Raw genomic sequence first — 13,882 nt, forward strand, 5'->3', positions numbered from 1 at the left:
GCGTCGCAAGATGCGGAGTTGGACGCCGACACCAACATGCCGGCGGAGCAGCGCGAGCCGGAAACAACGCGAAGGGATCGAGCGGAGAGAAGACAGACGAGAAGGCCTTCGCGCTATGGCGACTTTGTCGCACGTTAAGTGCATGATCCATGGGCTTTTTTATTTATTTTATTTGCAAGCATTTTATTTTAGGTAATTAGTTAAGATAGGTAATTATTTATAAGTCAATCTATATTTTAGGTAATTAGGTCTTTTTTTGGTAAATCCTTTCCCGGATCGAAGTTGGATCCTTAGCTTATAAATAGGCGTCTATATCATTCTTTTTTTCTCAAGAAATAAAATACATTTTTTACGCAATTTATCGTTGTTTTCCTCGTGCACGAAAGCACGAACCCTCGAACTCGACGCCGGATTGATCGACGGGCAAAGTTCCCCGCGACGTTCGACGCGATTTCATATCGTTCCGGAACTTTATTCATAACAGTATGGGTTATGTTTTAAATTTTTTCTGTCAACTGTATAATACGTATAGTACTACTAACAAACATGATTATGAGAATTATACATATAATTATTTTATTTAATATCTGTGCGGTTGAACAAATATCTAAGTCGTAATTTTAGTATTAGGATGATTATTAGGAGTAATTTAATACTATAAATTGTTGTAAAAATAAATGAAAAAAACGTAATATTATATTATTATGATTTATGAAAATATAATTGAATCAAATTATGAACTTATTTAAACAAGATAACCTTTTGTCAGTTTAATGCAATTATCATCTTAAGGTAATAGCGATATTTAATAGATAGACGACCACGTCAACTATAATGCTAAAATATAACACGATAATATAGCAATAATGAATGGGATAATCCATATATTACGAACATTGCCCCTAACAACAGTCATCATTTCCATTTAATTTTCCGTGTAACTTAGGTTTCATCGATCCCTCGCTGTAGTATTAGTGATGCCTCGGACACCTGTAAACGTTTACTTCCAAACTCATTTCCATAAACATTTTCCATTTAATTATTGATACCTGAATTTTGTTAATTTTGCCATTTTAATATATTTGTTTCTAAATGTCTAATTTCACTTGGAACTCATACTATTAGTGGTATTTAACTGGAGCATTAAAAAACTACTATTCATTAATTTTTTCAACCACATAAGTATACATTTAAAAGTAAAATTACACGAATACACCTACAAATGTAAGCTTATTAAACAAATGAAGATGAAATAATGTGTTTATTGGCTTGTAAATTACAGCACCACAACATAAAACAGAAAGAAAACAAGATAACAAAGAAGAGGGAAATAAAAATGAAGAAGAACAAATTGAAAATACTAGAGCTTCACAACTTCTGGAATATGAACAGGATATTTATGAATGCAATCCGCCCACGGCCCCTCCATCGGCAACTTGATCGTCCGGTTACACTTCCAAACCGCGCTGTTGCATTTAAATCCACTCCCAAATGCAATCTGCCAAACCCTATCCCCTTTCTTCATCCTTCCCTTCGATTCAATGTAGCTCAATTCATACCATAGCGATGATGACGAAGTGTTTCCGAATCTATGCAGCGTCATCCTCGATGCTTCCACCTGCTCGTTTGTCAGGCGGAGATTCTTCTGCAGCTCATCGATCACCGCCCTTCCGCCGGCGTGGATGCAGAAATGCTCAAACGCCTGCTTGAAATCCGGTATATACGGCTTCCATTTCGAATTGATGATTTTCCTTCCCATGAGAGACAGCGCGAAGAGGATCTGCTCCGACGCCGGGAGAACCAGCGGCCCGATCGTCGTGATATTCGATTTCAGCGCCTCTCCGGCAACGGCCATGAGATCGATGTTCAATTTAATTCCGACGTTTCCTTCCGAATCCTCTTCCTGCGACACGCATCCGTACGATTTGTCATCGGCTCCTTTATGCGTCCTCACCACGTGCGCCAGGCGGTACTTGGCGCGGTGGCGATCGGCGCGGCGGTTGGACAAAAGCAGGGCGGCGCCGCCCATTCGGAAGAGGCAGTTGGGGAGGAGCATGGCTCTCTCCTTCCCCTTGTAGCAGTTTGGGGTGAGGATCTCAGTGCTGATGACGACGGCGTTGGAGTTGGGGTAGCGCTGGAGGAGATCTCTCGCTAGATCTATGGAGATCAAGCCAGCGCTGCACCCCATCCCTGATAGATTGAAGCTTCTGATGTTGCTCCTCATTTTGTACTTGTTGATCACCATCGCCGTGAGCGACGGCGTCGGAGAGAACAAGCTGCAATTCAGGATTAAAATGTCCACGTCTCTAGGCTTGATTCCGGTTTTCTGCAACAGAGAATCCATGGCTGAGAATATAATAAGCTCGGCTTCTTCCCTCGCCATCGCCATGGTTGGCGTCGGGGGAATGTAATGCAGGGCTGGGGGAAGGCACGTGTTCTCCCCGAGACCGGAACGTTCTAGAATCTTCATTTGAAAATGGACGCTTTTGGGCTCGGAGAAGAGGCGGCCCATCCGCACGTGCTCGATGAAGCCGGCGAAGGAGACGCGGTAGCTGCGTGGGGGCTTGAAGAGAGCGTAGTCGACTAGGAAGACCGGCCGCGGCCGCCACATCACAAACAAGGTCAGGATGTAGACGACGAAGAATGAGGCACACAGTAAGAGCACTGGGGTCAAATGCATGGAATTATACATGCTCATAATCTCTTCCGGACTAGTAAATAGAATTTTGATTGAAATAGCTATTGTTGATGGTATGAAGAGGAGTATGAAGAAGTTGTTTACCAAGAATTGGTAGCATAATTTTAACGATATATCCATGGCGGTGGGAAATGGATGGAGGGAGATTTAGTTGTTTAAAGATTTATTTAAAGAGAGAGAGAGAGATGGGAGGTGGGATTAATAATTAATGAAGTGTAGGATATAGTTGTGAAGAAGAGTAGCTAGGTATCGTAGTCGTTATGATTTGGCACTGCTCAAATAATACTAGTAACTTTGATGCAGGGCTGCGTTTAACTCTTCGATCGATTTGATCCCCACAAATGGATGGTCACGGTTGGAGGCCTCAAGTTCCATTCATCAATACATTTAGTAGCATTTATGGACTCAACAGGAACTTGCTTTTTACAACTTGTGGTCATGTGGATAATCAAATCATGCATATCACTGATTCAATTACTAATTTAATTTAAGGTGCTACTGCTAACTGTATTTTACTATATTAAATAATGTCATAGGATATTGTCAAAGGTCATAGGATAAATGTTCTCAGTGTGTTTGGTAATCTTTCATTCAATTATTTATTACAGTTTTAATTGGACATCTGGATCTATGCTTAGAGTTTTAATCTTTAATTTAAGAGTTGTGTGTGCACTGTGTACGGTGATTTAGACACTACAAGTGAGAAGATAATTCCATAGTAGTATTAATATAACTACAAAAGGATGATGGTTAATAGACATTTTTATTCATTTAAGGGTGTTAATTTAAGTTTTTAAATAAGTAGTAGTATCATTTTTGGCGTTTAATTAAATTTAAGAGGTGTAAATAGATTAAGACGTGTAACTGACAAATATGTCCTTAACATAAGAATGTTTTTCCGTCCTAAATTTTAACTATTTTCCAATGCAAATATTACGTCTGCAATTCTATTTCTATGTGCTTATAAGATGTATTCGCTGTAGTGGTAATCTAAGTTCTTCATTCAAGTTGCATATATCCAATATCATAAAATGACACTATCGTAATAGATATACTCAACAAACTTGAATCACGTTGTAGCGCTAAAGATACTATTTTGACTAAAACATCTCAACAAAATAAGAGGAAAGGTGATAACGACAAAAAATACAAATGCAAATGGTAACAATTAGTTGTTAGATACTCCCTCCGTCCCAGATAATTCGTCCCAGTATTCCATTTTGGTCCGTCCCACATAATTTGTCTCACTTCAAACTTTCCATATTTGGCAACAAATTACTCCACTTCATTTCTCACTTTCGGCTACCCACATTCCACCATTTACTCATCAACTTCATTTCATCTCCTTCTTCATTTACTCCACACAACCTCCACCGATTCCCCTTCTTCCTCTTAATTGCTTCGTCGCCTGCCCCAATTACACCATTAAATCCACTTCATTTCTTCTCCTCATTCATTACTCCACACAAGGCTAGATCTCCAACCGATTCCCCTTCTTCCTCCATAATCTCCATCTGAAAACCCTAGATCTACACCATTCCTCCACCATTTTCATCCGCCTCCACACAAATTCGAACCCCTTCAGGTCCAAATACTGGACCTACGCCCTCTGAAAACCCTAGATCTACGGTGATGGGTGATTATCCAGACTCTCCTCCTAGCATTTTAGCGGCCGATCTGGCCGATGTCGTCGTCCCAGAGACGCCGGAGTATATGTGGGGTTCTACCTCCGCCATTGACGACTCTTTCATCGCCGGAACCCTAGCTGACACTGTTGTTCCCGAAACCCAACTGGAATCCTTCATTCCCGTTGATGTTTGGTCTTCTCAATCAGCCATCGATTACTTGGACTGTGGTTGCCCCTACTACGGGCCGCCACCAATAGCCCCACGCTACAACCGTGTGCCACCACCAGCCACCCCCTCCTATGGTCCACAAGTCTCATCCGCCGATCTAGCTCAAGCCCCTCCCGTCGTGTATTCGGACTTTGAGAGACAGATGCTTGCCATATTGCTGCCTGGGTTTTTAGATTTAATCTAAATATGTTGTCTTTCATTGTTGTTGTTTTTCCGATTGGGTAGGAGGTTGGGCTTTGTTGGTTTGGGTTAGAGGCTGTGGTATTAGGTGGGTTGGAGGCTGTGGTTTGTTGGTATGGGTTGGAGGCTGTGGTTGTTTGTGTATGCTGGAGGCTGTGGAGTGATTTTGTGTTGGCTGTTGTGGTTGTTTGTGTATGCTGGAGGCTGTGGTTTGTTGGTATGGGTTGGAGGCTGTGGTTGTTTGTGTATGCTGGAGGCTGTGTTTTGATGTTGTGTTGGCTGCTGTGGTTTCATTTGCTGATTGAATGTTGCTGTTAATTGTGTTGACCATACCCCTATGATGATTTGCAGTGTGTTGTTATTACAGATATGTGTTGATTATTAAGCCACCCCTTTACATGGTTAGGAGGCTTATTTGTGAGTTGATATAAACAGCAATATCTGAGGGAAATAAAAACCATACACTGACATTACAACAGCCACCCCTTTACATGGTTAGGAGGCAGTTTTGTTAGTTATGCAGCCTTAGAAGCCATCCCATACACATGTATGGTTTGGAGGTTGCCCTATGATGACAATGTTCTGAGGGATTAGGATTTTAGAAGCCACCCCTACACATGTAGGTTTGGAGGCTTTACAAAAGTGTACAAAAACCAGTTGATAGCATAAGTCACACCTAATCTTGAGGCTTCCACTTCCAACTGCCAAAAAATGCTTCCTAACTTACTGATCTCAGAAGCCTACGGCTCTACTAATACCTGAGATGTCATATGAGGTGATCTCATTATTTTCAGGCTGTTGGAGGTATGCCACTGCAGCCTTCACTAAATGTTCTTCAACTTCCAATGTCTTTGGCAGTATCCCCAGCCTTGTCAACCTTTCTTTGTTAATGTGTGGGGTTTTGTAGCCATTCCCCCCTTCCTCCTTCAAAATCTCTGTTAAACATCCTTGAAGAGTCAGAAAAACCTTGTTCAGTGTTCCTGCACTAAGTTCATCAAAGGCTGCTTGCACATTAGCCACTAACTCATCCACTCCCCTAGCCAATTTGTCATCCTGTATAGACTGGATGGCCCTGAAAAATCCTAAATCCAACACATTACAATCAGGAGAGTTAGCTGGTTGGCAAATTATATGGAATCTGAACCCATCTGTGTTTGCAATTGACTGAAATTCTGCATCATTATGCATGATGTGAGGTCTGGCATTGTCTTGTTGGATGAATATCTCCTTGCTTATGTTATCTGGCCATTTAGCCTTGATTGCTGGTATGATCTGCATCATTATCTCAGTGTGTGAGGCCTGGAGTATGATTTGATACAGTTTGGAAAAAAAATTGATGCAAAAACAGTGTACCTTATGAATAAGGCATTCTCTCATTACATCCTTGTTCACTGATTGAATGGGCTTGGTCTCCAAGGTGCCTCTTGGTCTGTTCTTTGATTTTCTCATTGCTGGCTCTTGTCTTGTGAATGGAAAGATGGCTATTTTTCCATCAAATATGGCATCTCCACTTTGTCCAAAGTATGGTCTACACACTGCACACATAAACATCACCTTTGTGATGAACCTCTTTGACTTGCATGACCTATATGGTTCTTCCTCATCTGGCAGCAGGTAGTATCTATCCGTAGTCTTTGTCATGAAAAACCATTTTTCATCTATATGCACTACGTTGTGCATTGTGTGGTATTTGAGCATACCATTGTTAACAACTGGCTGCACATGAGTGAGAGCCCATTTCATTCTTGATACCTTGTTTGCGGCTGTAAGCAGTGGCTTAACAGCATTTGTGTGTGGCCTCAGAACTCCACATTTCACCATCCGGCCTACTGTGCTCTTACTTAAATCTAGCTTGAAAGCCATCTTGCGGATGGTAGATCTTTCAAGGACCGAAAGAGCTCTTACCCTGTTTTGATCTAGCTTAATTTCATCATTGCGCTTGAAGCCTTTAACACGATCTTTTATGCTCACAGGTTCACCACTTTGGATTTGCTTGCTGGCCTCTGCCCAGATCCGATGGACTGTCTTCCTGCTCACTCCAAATTCCTTTGCTGTTTTGACAAAACCTCCATATGGTATTTTACCTAAACGGCTCACTTGTAGCATGCTTTGTGCTATCAGATTCTTGGTGTCCACTCCTATGATACGCTTGCCTTTATCTCCGGCAATGTCTCCGGCCGTGTCTCCGGCAGTTTCTCCAGCAGCAGAATCCATAGCCCTATGATGAAAATTTTCTGAGGGCAATACTTCTAAAATTCACCTTTTGTTGTGTAGGTAGGCCTTTTGTAGGTAGTGGTAGTTGGTATGGGTTGCTACCAAGTTCCCTCCTAAATCTATTGGCATTTCCCTCCAAAAAATCTCTTGTTTGTACTTAGATGAAACTCTCATTGAGATGTTGTATGTTGTGGAGTTGAATGAAAGAAGAAATTGAGCAGCATGTTTAATTTGTTTACTGCACAGGTTCTCCATTTTTTTGAGAGCACTTTGTTTAAGTTTGATCAACATTTTTCAAATCTGTCGATTAATCCACATTAATTAAAAACTAAACATTGAACCAAACATTTTAATTATACTCACATTAAAACAAATTCAAGTTTTACATAAATTGGCAATGAAAAAGTAACAAGGTGGGCCCCATTTTCACTACCTACCTTCATTTAAATCAAAGTCAAACAAACATTTCTTAAAACCCGTGCCCGGTCAAACTGACCCCAATTATCTGGGACGGAGGGAGTATATTCAATCTGTCGATCAAAAGGCCTTAAAACAATTATCCCAATTAAATGACCAATTAACTAGATTAGTTGCAGTTGCATAAATATAATACTATTACATAGGCTTTAGTTGTACGAACTACATTTACTTATAGACGATCATAAAGAAAAGGATAAACATAGCATTAATTTTATGCATTAAATCTAATGTACATTATGCATAAATCTAATGTACATTACGTTTCAACTATAAAGTTTAAATATCATAAATACAAATAACTGTAATTCGTTAGAAATTTCGGAACAAAGTTATAGAGAATAAACATAAGTTGATATTGTCAGATAATTCTGACTAAGTTTCGGAATATGTACCTGTTTTTTAAGTCGGGATAAGTCACCTAGAATTTAAGGTTATCATTTCATTCGAATTCAACTTTTAAAGGCCAAAAAATGTTTCATGTAATTTAAAGAGCAAAGGGCAAATTAAGATGTCATATTGCCATTTATCTTTTAAAAAGGATAAATATACCCCTTTTACAAGTAAGGAATTCTACAGTCCCAAAAAGAAGAACTCCAAGGGAAGGTAAAATGGAAAGTATAAAAACTTGATATATACCCATTCCCTTGGAATATATAGATCTACCAACATCACAAAATCTCCGTGTACTTTCATAGCTCACATTTCGGCATATATTTTCAAGAAATAAATGTGCATTATGTACCCAACTTCTAACTCAACCATGACGACAACTATTGTTTGATATCTGTAAATAGTAGTACTAGTTTGATATCTGTAATTTTTGACAGCCGGAATTCAGGAATGTGTATATCGGATTTCATGCCATTTGACATTTGCGTTAGCCCAACTCAAGGGAAAATGGAAAAAAAAACATAGACATCTAGAGTTGGCAATTTATACTAATCAAATTTTTTTTTGTTTTTTCTGCAAAGCCAAAAGAAGTATCAAGATCTAGTGCGTGGATCTTCAATAAATTCGATAAAGGAAGTACACACACGCAATTCGTCGAATTAAATTAAAATAGACCAATCTTTAATTCCCATCTATTAATAGGCGGCTGTGCAATTAATAAATTGTGACCCCCTCACCCACATGTCTGAAGAAGAAGAAAAAAACAAATAATGCCCTTTTGCAAAGGTATTCATTACTAGAGCATCACATTTAGAGCATCCACAATGACGGCGAGCGGACCGGTCAGTGCCGCACATTTAGAGCATCCACAATGACGGCAAGCGGACCGGCCAGCGTCGGATGACGGCGAGCGGACCGGCTAGCCGATTCCCAGCGCTGGCCGGTCCGCTTGCCGAACCATTGCAGCCGGCGAGCGGCAAATCGGCGAGAAAAACGGCGAGCGCACGCCGATTTTTGGGCGCTGGCCGATGCGCTCGCCGATCTGCTGGCCGCCATTGTAGGCTCTCGATCGGCGAGCGATCGGCCAGCCGATTTTTTATTTTTTTATTTTATTTAATTTTCGAAACACTATATATATGCGATTTGCGTGTCATTTTCATTCGCACCACTTGTTTTAACGAGTTTTCTTTCTATCTTAATTTCTGTACAAGAGCAACAACGCGAAATGAAGCACAACAACGAGTCTACTCTAGTGACGAGCGGGTAGACGTCTCCAAACCGAACCGGCCCGGAACCGTCGCCGGCGGTTCCGAACCGGAACCGGAACCGTCACCGGCGGTTCGAACCGGCACCGGAACCGCCGGGCCGGTTCCGGTTCCTCATTTTATGCAAACCGTAACCGGCGGGTCGGAACCGGCGGTTCCGGCGAAACCGGCGGTTCCGAACCGGCGGTTCGGCGGTTTCCGACACAATTTCAGGCCTACTCCCTAGCCTTTTCACAATTTCAGGGTTAAACCGGCGGTTCCGGGCCTAAACCGGCGGTTTCCCACCGCAATTTTCAAAATTTGAAAATTCAAACGGTCCGTAAACCGCCGGTTCCACCGAAAACCGGCGGTTTCGGCGTTATTTTTCAAAATTTGATTTTTTTTTTAAATTTTTAATCACAATTTTCCCCTATAAATACCCCCTCCTCTTCCATTTCTACTCACCCCATTCTTGTGTTAATAAGAATTTCTCTCTCAATCTCAATATCTCTATTCTCTATCCTCATTCTCTCAAGTTGTGTACGTTGTTTGAGCTCATAATTTACTCACGTTGTTCTTGTTCACGTTATCATATAGTCATATTCACATAAACACTACTATCTATTCTCTACTTCCCTTTATTTCGAATATGTAATTTTGTAAATTGTAATGAAGACTTTAAGTCTTTTGTAATTTATAATTTTGAAGTTGTAATTTCTAATTTTTATGTTGTAATTTGTAAATTTTAACTTGTAATTTGTAATTTTAAAGTTGTAATTTGTAATTTTGAAGTTGTAATTTGTATCAATAAAATTACATTTGTACATCGCTTCATTCTAATGTTATTTACGCAAGTTTTTTTACATTTTAAATTTGAATTACAATTTACAAAATGCAAAAAAAAAAAAAAAAAATCGGATAAACCGCCGAACCGGCCCGGAACCGGGTAACAACCGACGGTTAGGCCGGTTCAAGTGAACCGGCGGTTCACGGTTCATAAACCGGAACCGTGCGGTCTTCGACGGGCCGGTTCCGGTTCCAACAAATCTTGAACCGGAACCGCCGGTTCCGAACCGTGAACCGGCGGTTCACGAACCGTGGTGACGTCTACGAGCGGGTCTCAAACTCCCACGGTACCTATGGGAAGTGGATGGGGTCCGATGACCGGGTACTACAACATGTACCCTTGGCAGCAGATGATGCCCGGGATGGAATCCAGGGGTAGTATGCCGGCATGGCAGGAGATGCATGGCGGGCAGAGATGCACGGCGGGCAGGGGGTACCGGAGATGCAACCCGGGATGCAGATGATGCCGGGGTGGGCACCCGGGATGCAGATGATGCCGGGGTGGCAGCCGAGGATGCAGGGGACGCCGGGGGAAACGTCTATCGTCTCAGTTTTGATTTTTGACTGCTTCTTCGCACACATCGACCCCATTGAAGACGCAGTACCCTGGGCGTGATACTTTTCCTTAGAGGAATTGGGTATAGATCTCGGGGATGCGGACACTCCCGTTCAAACGGGGTGAGTAGGGCGGGGTCGGGGCGCGCCAAAGAAGAAGAAGGGCAAGGGGAAGGGCAAGAGGGTGGTCGGCGAGTCGTCGCAGCCGGCTGATGACGACAGCCCGACACGGAGGAAGTGGACGGATGCGGAGAACGTCGCGCTGTCCAAGGCGTGGGTGAGTGTTTGCGATGATCCCCTCGATTCGAACAATCAGAGGATCGTCAACTTGTGGGCTAAAATATCAGCAGCCTACAAGGCATTTTGCCCGGAGGGGAGGCCACACAGCGGGGAGGAGTGCCGGAAGGGGTGGGATCGAATTAGGGCAGCGGTCTCCCGATTTTTGGGCTTGTACACCAACGCCCTCCGCATGCAGACCAGTGGCCAAACTGACGAGGACTGCAGGAGGATAGCGGAGAAAGTTTTCCCCGTGCCCGGGCTTGATGCACTATTTATTAGCACTAAAAATACCTGCAAGTTTACATGGTAGAACTAGTATAGCTAAAGGTCAGTACCGTGATATCGAACACAGAGAATAAGATTGCAACTGGCTATCATATACTAAGCGTCATATACTATCTAGAGACACAGAGTTTTGGGTTTTGGTTTTATAAACTAGACATAAATATAAACAAATATAAAAACAAAATAATACAAAGTAGACTAAAGAAAGTAGAGTTTTAGGATCCAACTACTACGATCTAGTGATGATTAATCTCACAAAACCTTTACCTTTATGTGTCTCCAGGATTATTAGGAAAGTCGTGATTTTCAGATAAGCCCTCTCTCGAGTGCACTTATCCAGTAGATTAGACTCTAACTATCAAAGTCTCTTTCTAATAGATTAGATTCTAACTCCTTAAGTTCCTAAGAGTCAAGCCCTCACAAAGGGTCCCCTCTCTCGAGTGTAGATAAACCAATGTGTTGTACTCGTTCCTTTTACCACGTAAAACTAGCTATCTCTCGATTAATCTAGTTAGACGGACATAGTTCTAAAGTTGGCCAGACAAAAGAACAATAAAAGCACAAGAACAAGCAAAACAATCACAAGAGCTAGAAAAAGGTCCAATTCAATAAATCAAAACATATTCATAATAGTTTTCACCAAAAAATCTACAAATGATGTTTAACTACTCATAGACAAGTAGTAAAAACAAAAATAAAAGTATAAGACATGAAAGAAATTGATAAAACCCAAGGTTGAATCTTCAATCTTCAGTCTTTTCTTGCCTGAATCTACAGAGCTCCGCTTCAATGGAAGATGGATGGATTAAGTGTGGAAGATGGAATGGAAGAATGTGTAGAGGGGGAAGGATGGGAGACTTTGAGATAAAGATTATGAATTAGGTTCAGAGGTATTTATAGGCTGGAAAAAGGTTTTTTATTGATAAATTTCGTGCCTTATAAGAAATAGGAGAGATTTGGCTTCACAATATAATAATTTCTTTTCTTCCGTGAATTTCCGCATAAATTCCCGCCAGCTTTGACTGCACTGCGCAACGTTCGTAGAATTGTCATAACTTTCTCCACAGAACTCCGATTGAGACATGCAAGATATCCACGCGAAGCTCTTTCAAAGAAGAAGAGAATGGCATGTAGTAAAAACTGACTGGACTTCAAAATCGCTGGCAGAATGGGCTCGAACAGAGGCTGCTGCACTTTGGCCTTTTTTCACCTTTTTCTATCTTTTTCTATCATTTATCAACAAACACGTTAAAAATACCAAATATATAACATATGCAATTTAAGAACATAATTTGCATGATTGACAATTAAATCAATTCAAATCTAGTCCTTAAAAACATGCAAAATCTGTGTTTGTCAGGGCTTTATAAGGAGTTCACCTACTGGAACTGCTATGAGGTGCTGATGGACTCCGAGAAGTTTCGGGCAGGTGTCGATGCTGGCTGACCAAAGAAGCAGCGACTGAACTATACCGGTGATTACAGCGGCAGCAGCGGCGGTTCCCACGACCTCCCCGAGGATGTTCAGGAGTTCCCGTCCCCTCCAGCGTTTACTCGCCGCACTCGCCCGGTTGGTCAAAGGCGGGCGCAACGGGCTCACCAGGGGTCCCAGGAGGTCCAGTTGGCAAGTCGACAGACGAGCTCGCCTTCTTCGCGTGTCAACAAACGCGGGCTCAGATGTACAAGATCTTAGCTGACTGGAAGGCGACAACTGACCTCGTGGAGAAGAGGTTTCTTCACTCAATTGGGGGGCGACGGCGCCGGCGATGACGAGTGAGGCGGAGGCGGGGGCTCGTGCGTGGAAGAGGGTTTTTTTTTTAAATTAATGTAATTTTTTTTAATTAATGTACTTTTTTTAAATTTAAATGTTATTATTGAATTTTCCTGTATTTGTGTCGTAAATTTAATTCCGTATTTTGTGTGATTGGTAATTATTTATTTTTTATAATTTTGTTTATTATGGCTAGCCTATTGCTTGTCTAATTGCTTGTCCTGATAATGTGGCAGAAGGAGTTTTTAAGTGCTGATGTTGTAGTAGGAGGAGTTGTAGCTAGCCTATGGCTTGTCCAGAACCATTGGAGATGCTCTTAGAATTTTGTTTGCACCCTTTTGCCTCATAGCTGAATTTCGAAATGTGTTAGTATAAAAATTAGGGTATGATAATGGAATCTGCTGTCGACATTGAATGTCAACTCGTGACTACAGTGTACAGCTGATCAAGATTTATTGATCGCAGTATTTCTACTTTTCTTAATACAATAAATGTAAAAGTTTGTGAGATTAGTTGTTGTGACATTTATGAGATTAAATTGGTGTTATTAACAATCAATGGCAGCGTTTTTTATTTGGCAGAAAGCAGGGATATGCCAAATTTTGATTAGAATATTGAAATGAATGTCTCCTGTTAGTTGTGGCAAATCACAGAACAGAATTCTTTGTTATTAACATGGATTTGTGGAAAGATTAAAGGACAGAGATGCATATTAGTTGCAGAGCAGAGGTGGAGTTTGATTTTGGTGAATGAAAGAATTGAAGTGGGTAAGCTTAAAAATCAAGATCTATATTGTTGAATAGATGATGGTTGATTATATGTTGATGTTCTTGATTGAAGACATTTAATGAAATAAAAGATGAGAGAAAGTAATAATTGCAAGGTTAAATTTAGAGATGGCAATATGGTGGATTCGAACATGGTCGTGTGCATTAACCAACAAGTGCTTATTTTTCTTGGTAGTATTAGTTCACCATGTGTTTAAACCGAGGGAGTTTGTTTTCATGGTCATTCGTCTTCAACAGCCGTCAACATGCCTACGATACGAGACGATACGAGACGAGACGAGACGAGGATTAAACATG

The 13,882-nt window shown here is 41.3% G+C and overlaps 2 protein-coding genes across 2 annotated transcripts; both read right to left on the minus strand.

Annotated features, from left to right (window-relative positions):
- Positions 1-1,242: 1,242 nt before the first annotated feature.
- LOC121747005 (3-ketoacyl-CoA synthase 6-like) lies at positions 1,243-2,938 on the minus strand. Its single transcript, XM_042140982.1, has one exon. It carries the CDS (start codon positions 2,816-2,818, stop codon positions 1,361-1,363), a length of 1,458 nt encoding a protein of 485 aa, XP_041996916.1. The 5' UTR covers positions 2,819-2,938; the 3' UTR covers positions 1,243-1,360.
- A 2,528-nt stretch (positions 2,939-5,466) lies between these two features.
- LOC121749126 lies at positions 5,467-6,948 on the minus strand. Its single transcript, XM_042143725.1, has 2 exons — positions 6,088-6,948; positions 5,467-6,033 (listed from the first exon to the last, which is right to left on the minus strand). The coding sequence occupies exons 1-2, from the start codon at positions 6,946-6,948 to the stop codon at positions 5,467-5,469; spliced, it is 1,428 nt and encodes a 475-aa protein (XP_041999659.1).
- Positions 6,949-13,882: the final 6,934 nt, after the last annotated feature.

Source organism: Salvia splendens, chromosome 9 (genome assembly GCF_004379255.2).
Source record: "Salvia splendens isolate huo1 chromosome 9, SspV2, whole genome shotgun sequence".
Taxonomy (NCBI): domain Eukaryota; kingdom Viridiplantae; phylum Streptophyta; class Magnoliopsida; order Lamiales; family Lamiaceae; genus Salvia; species Salvia splendens.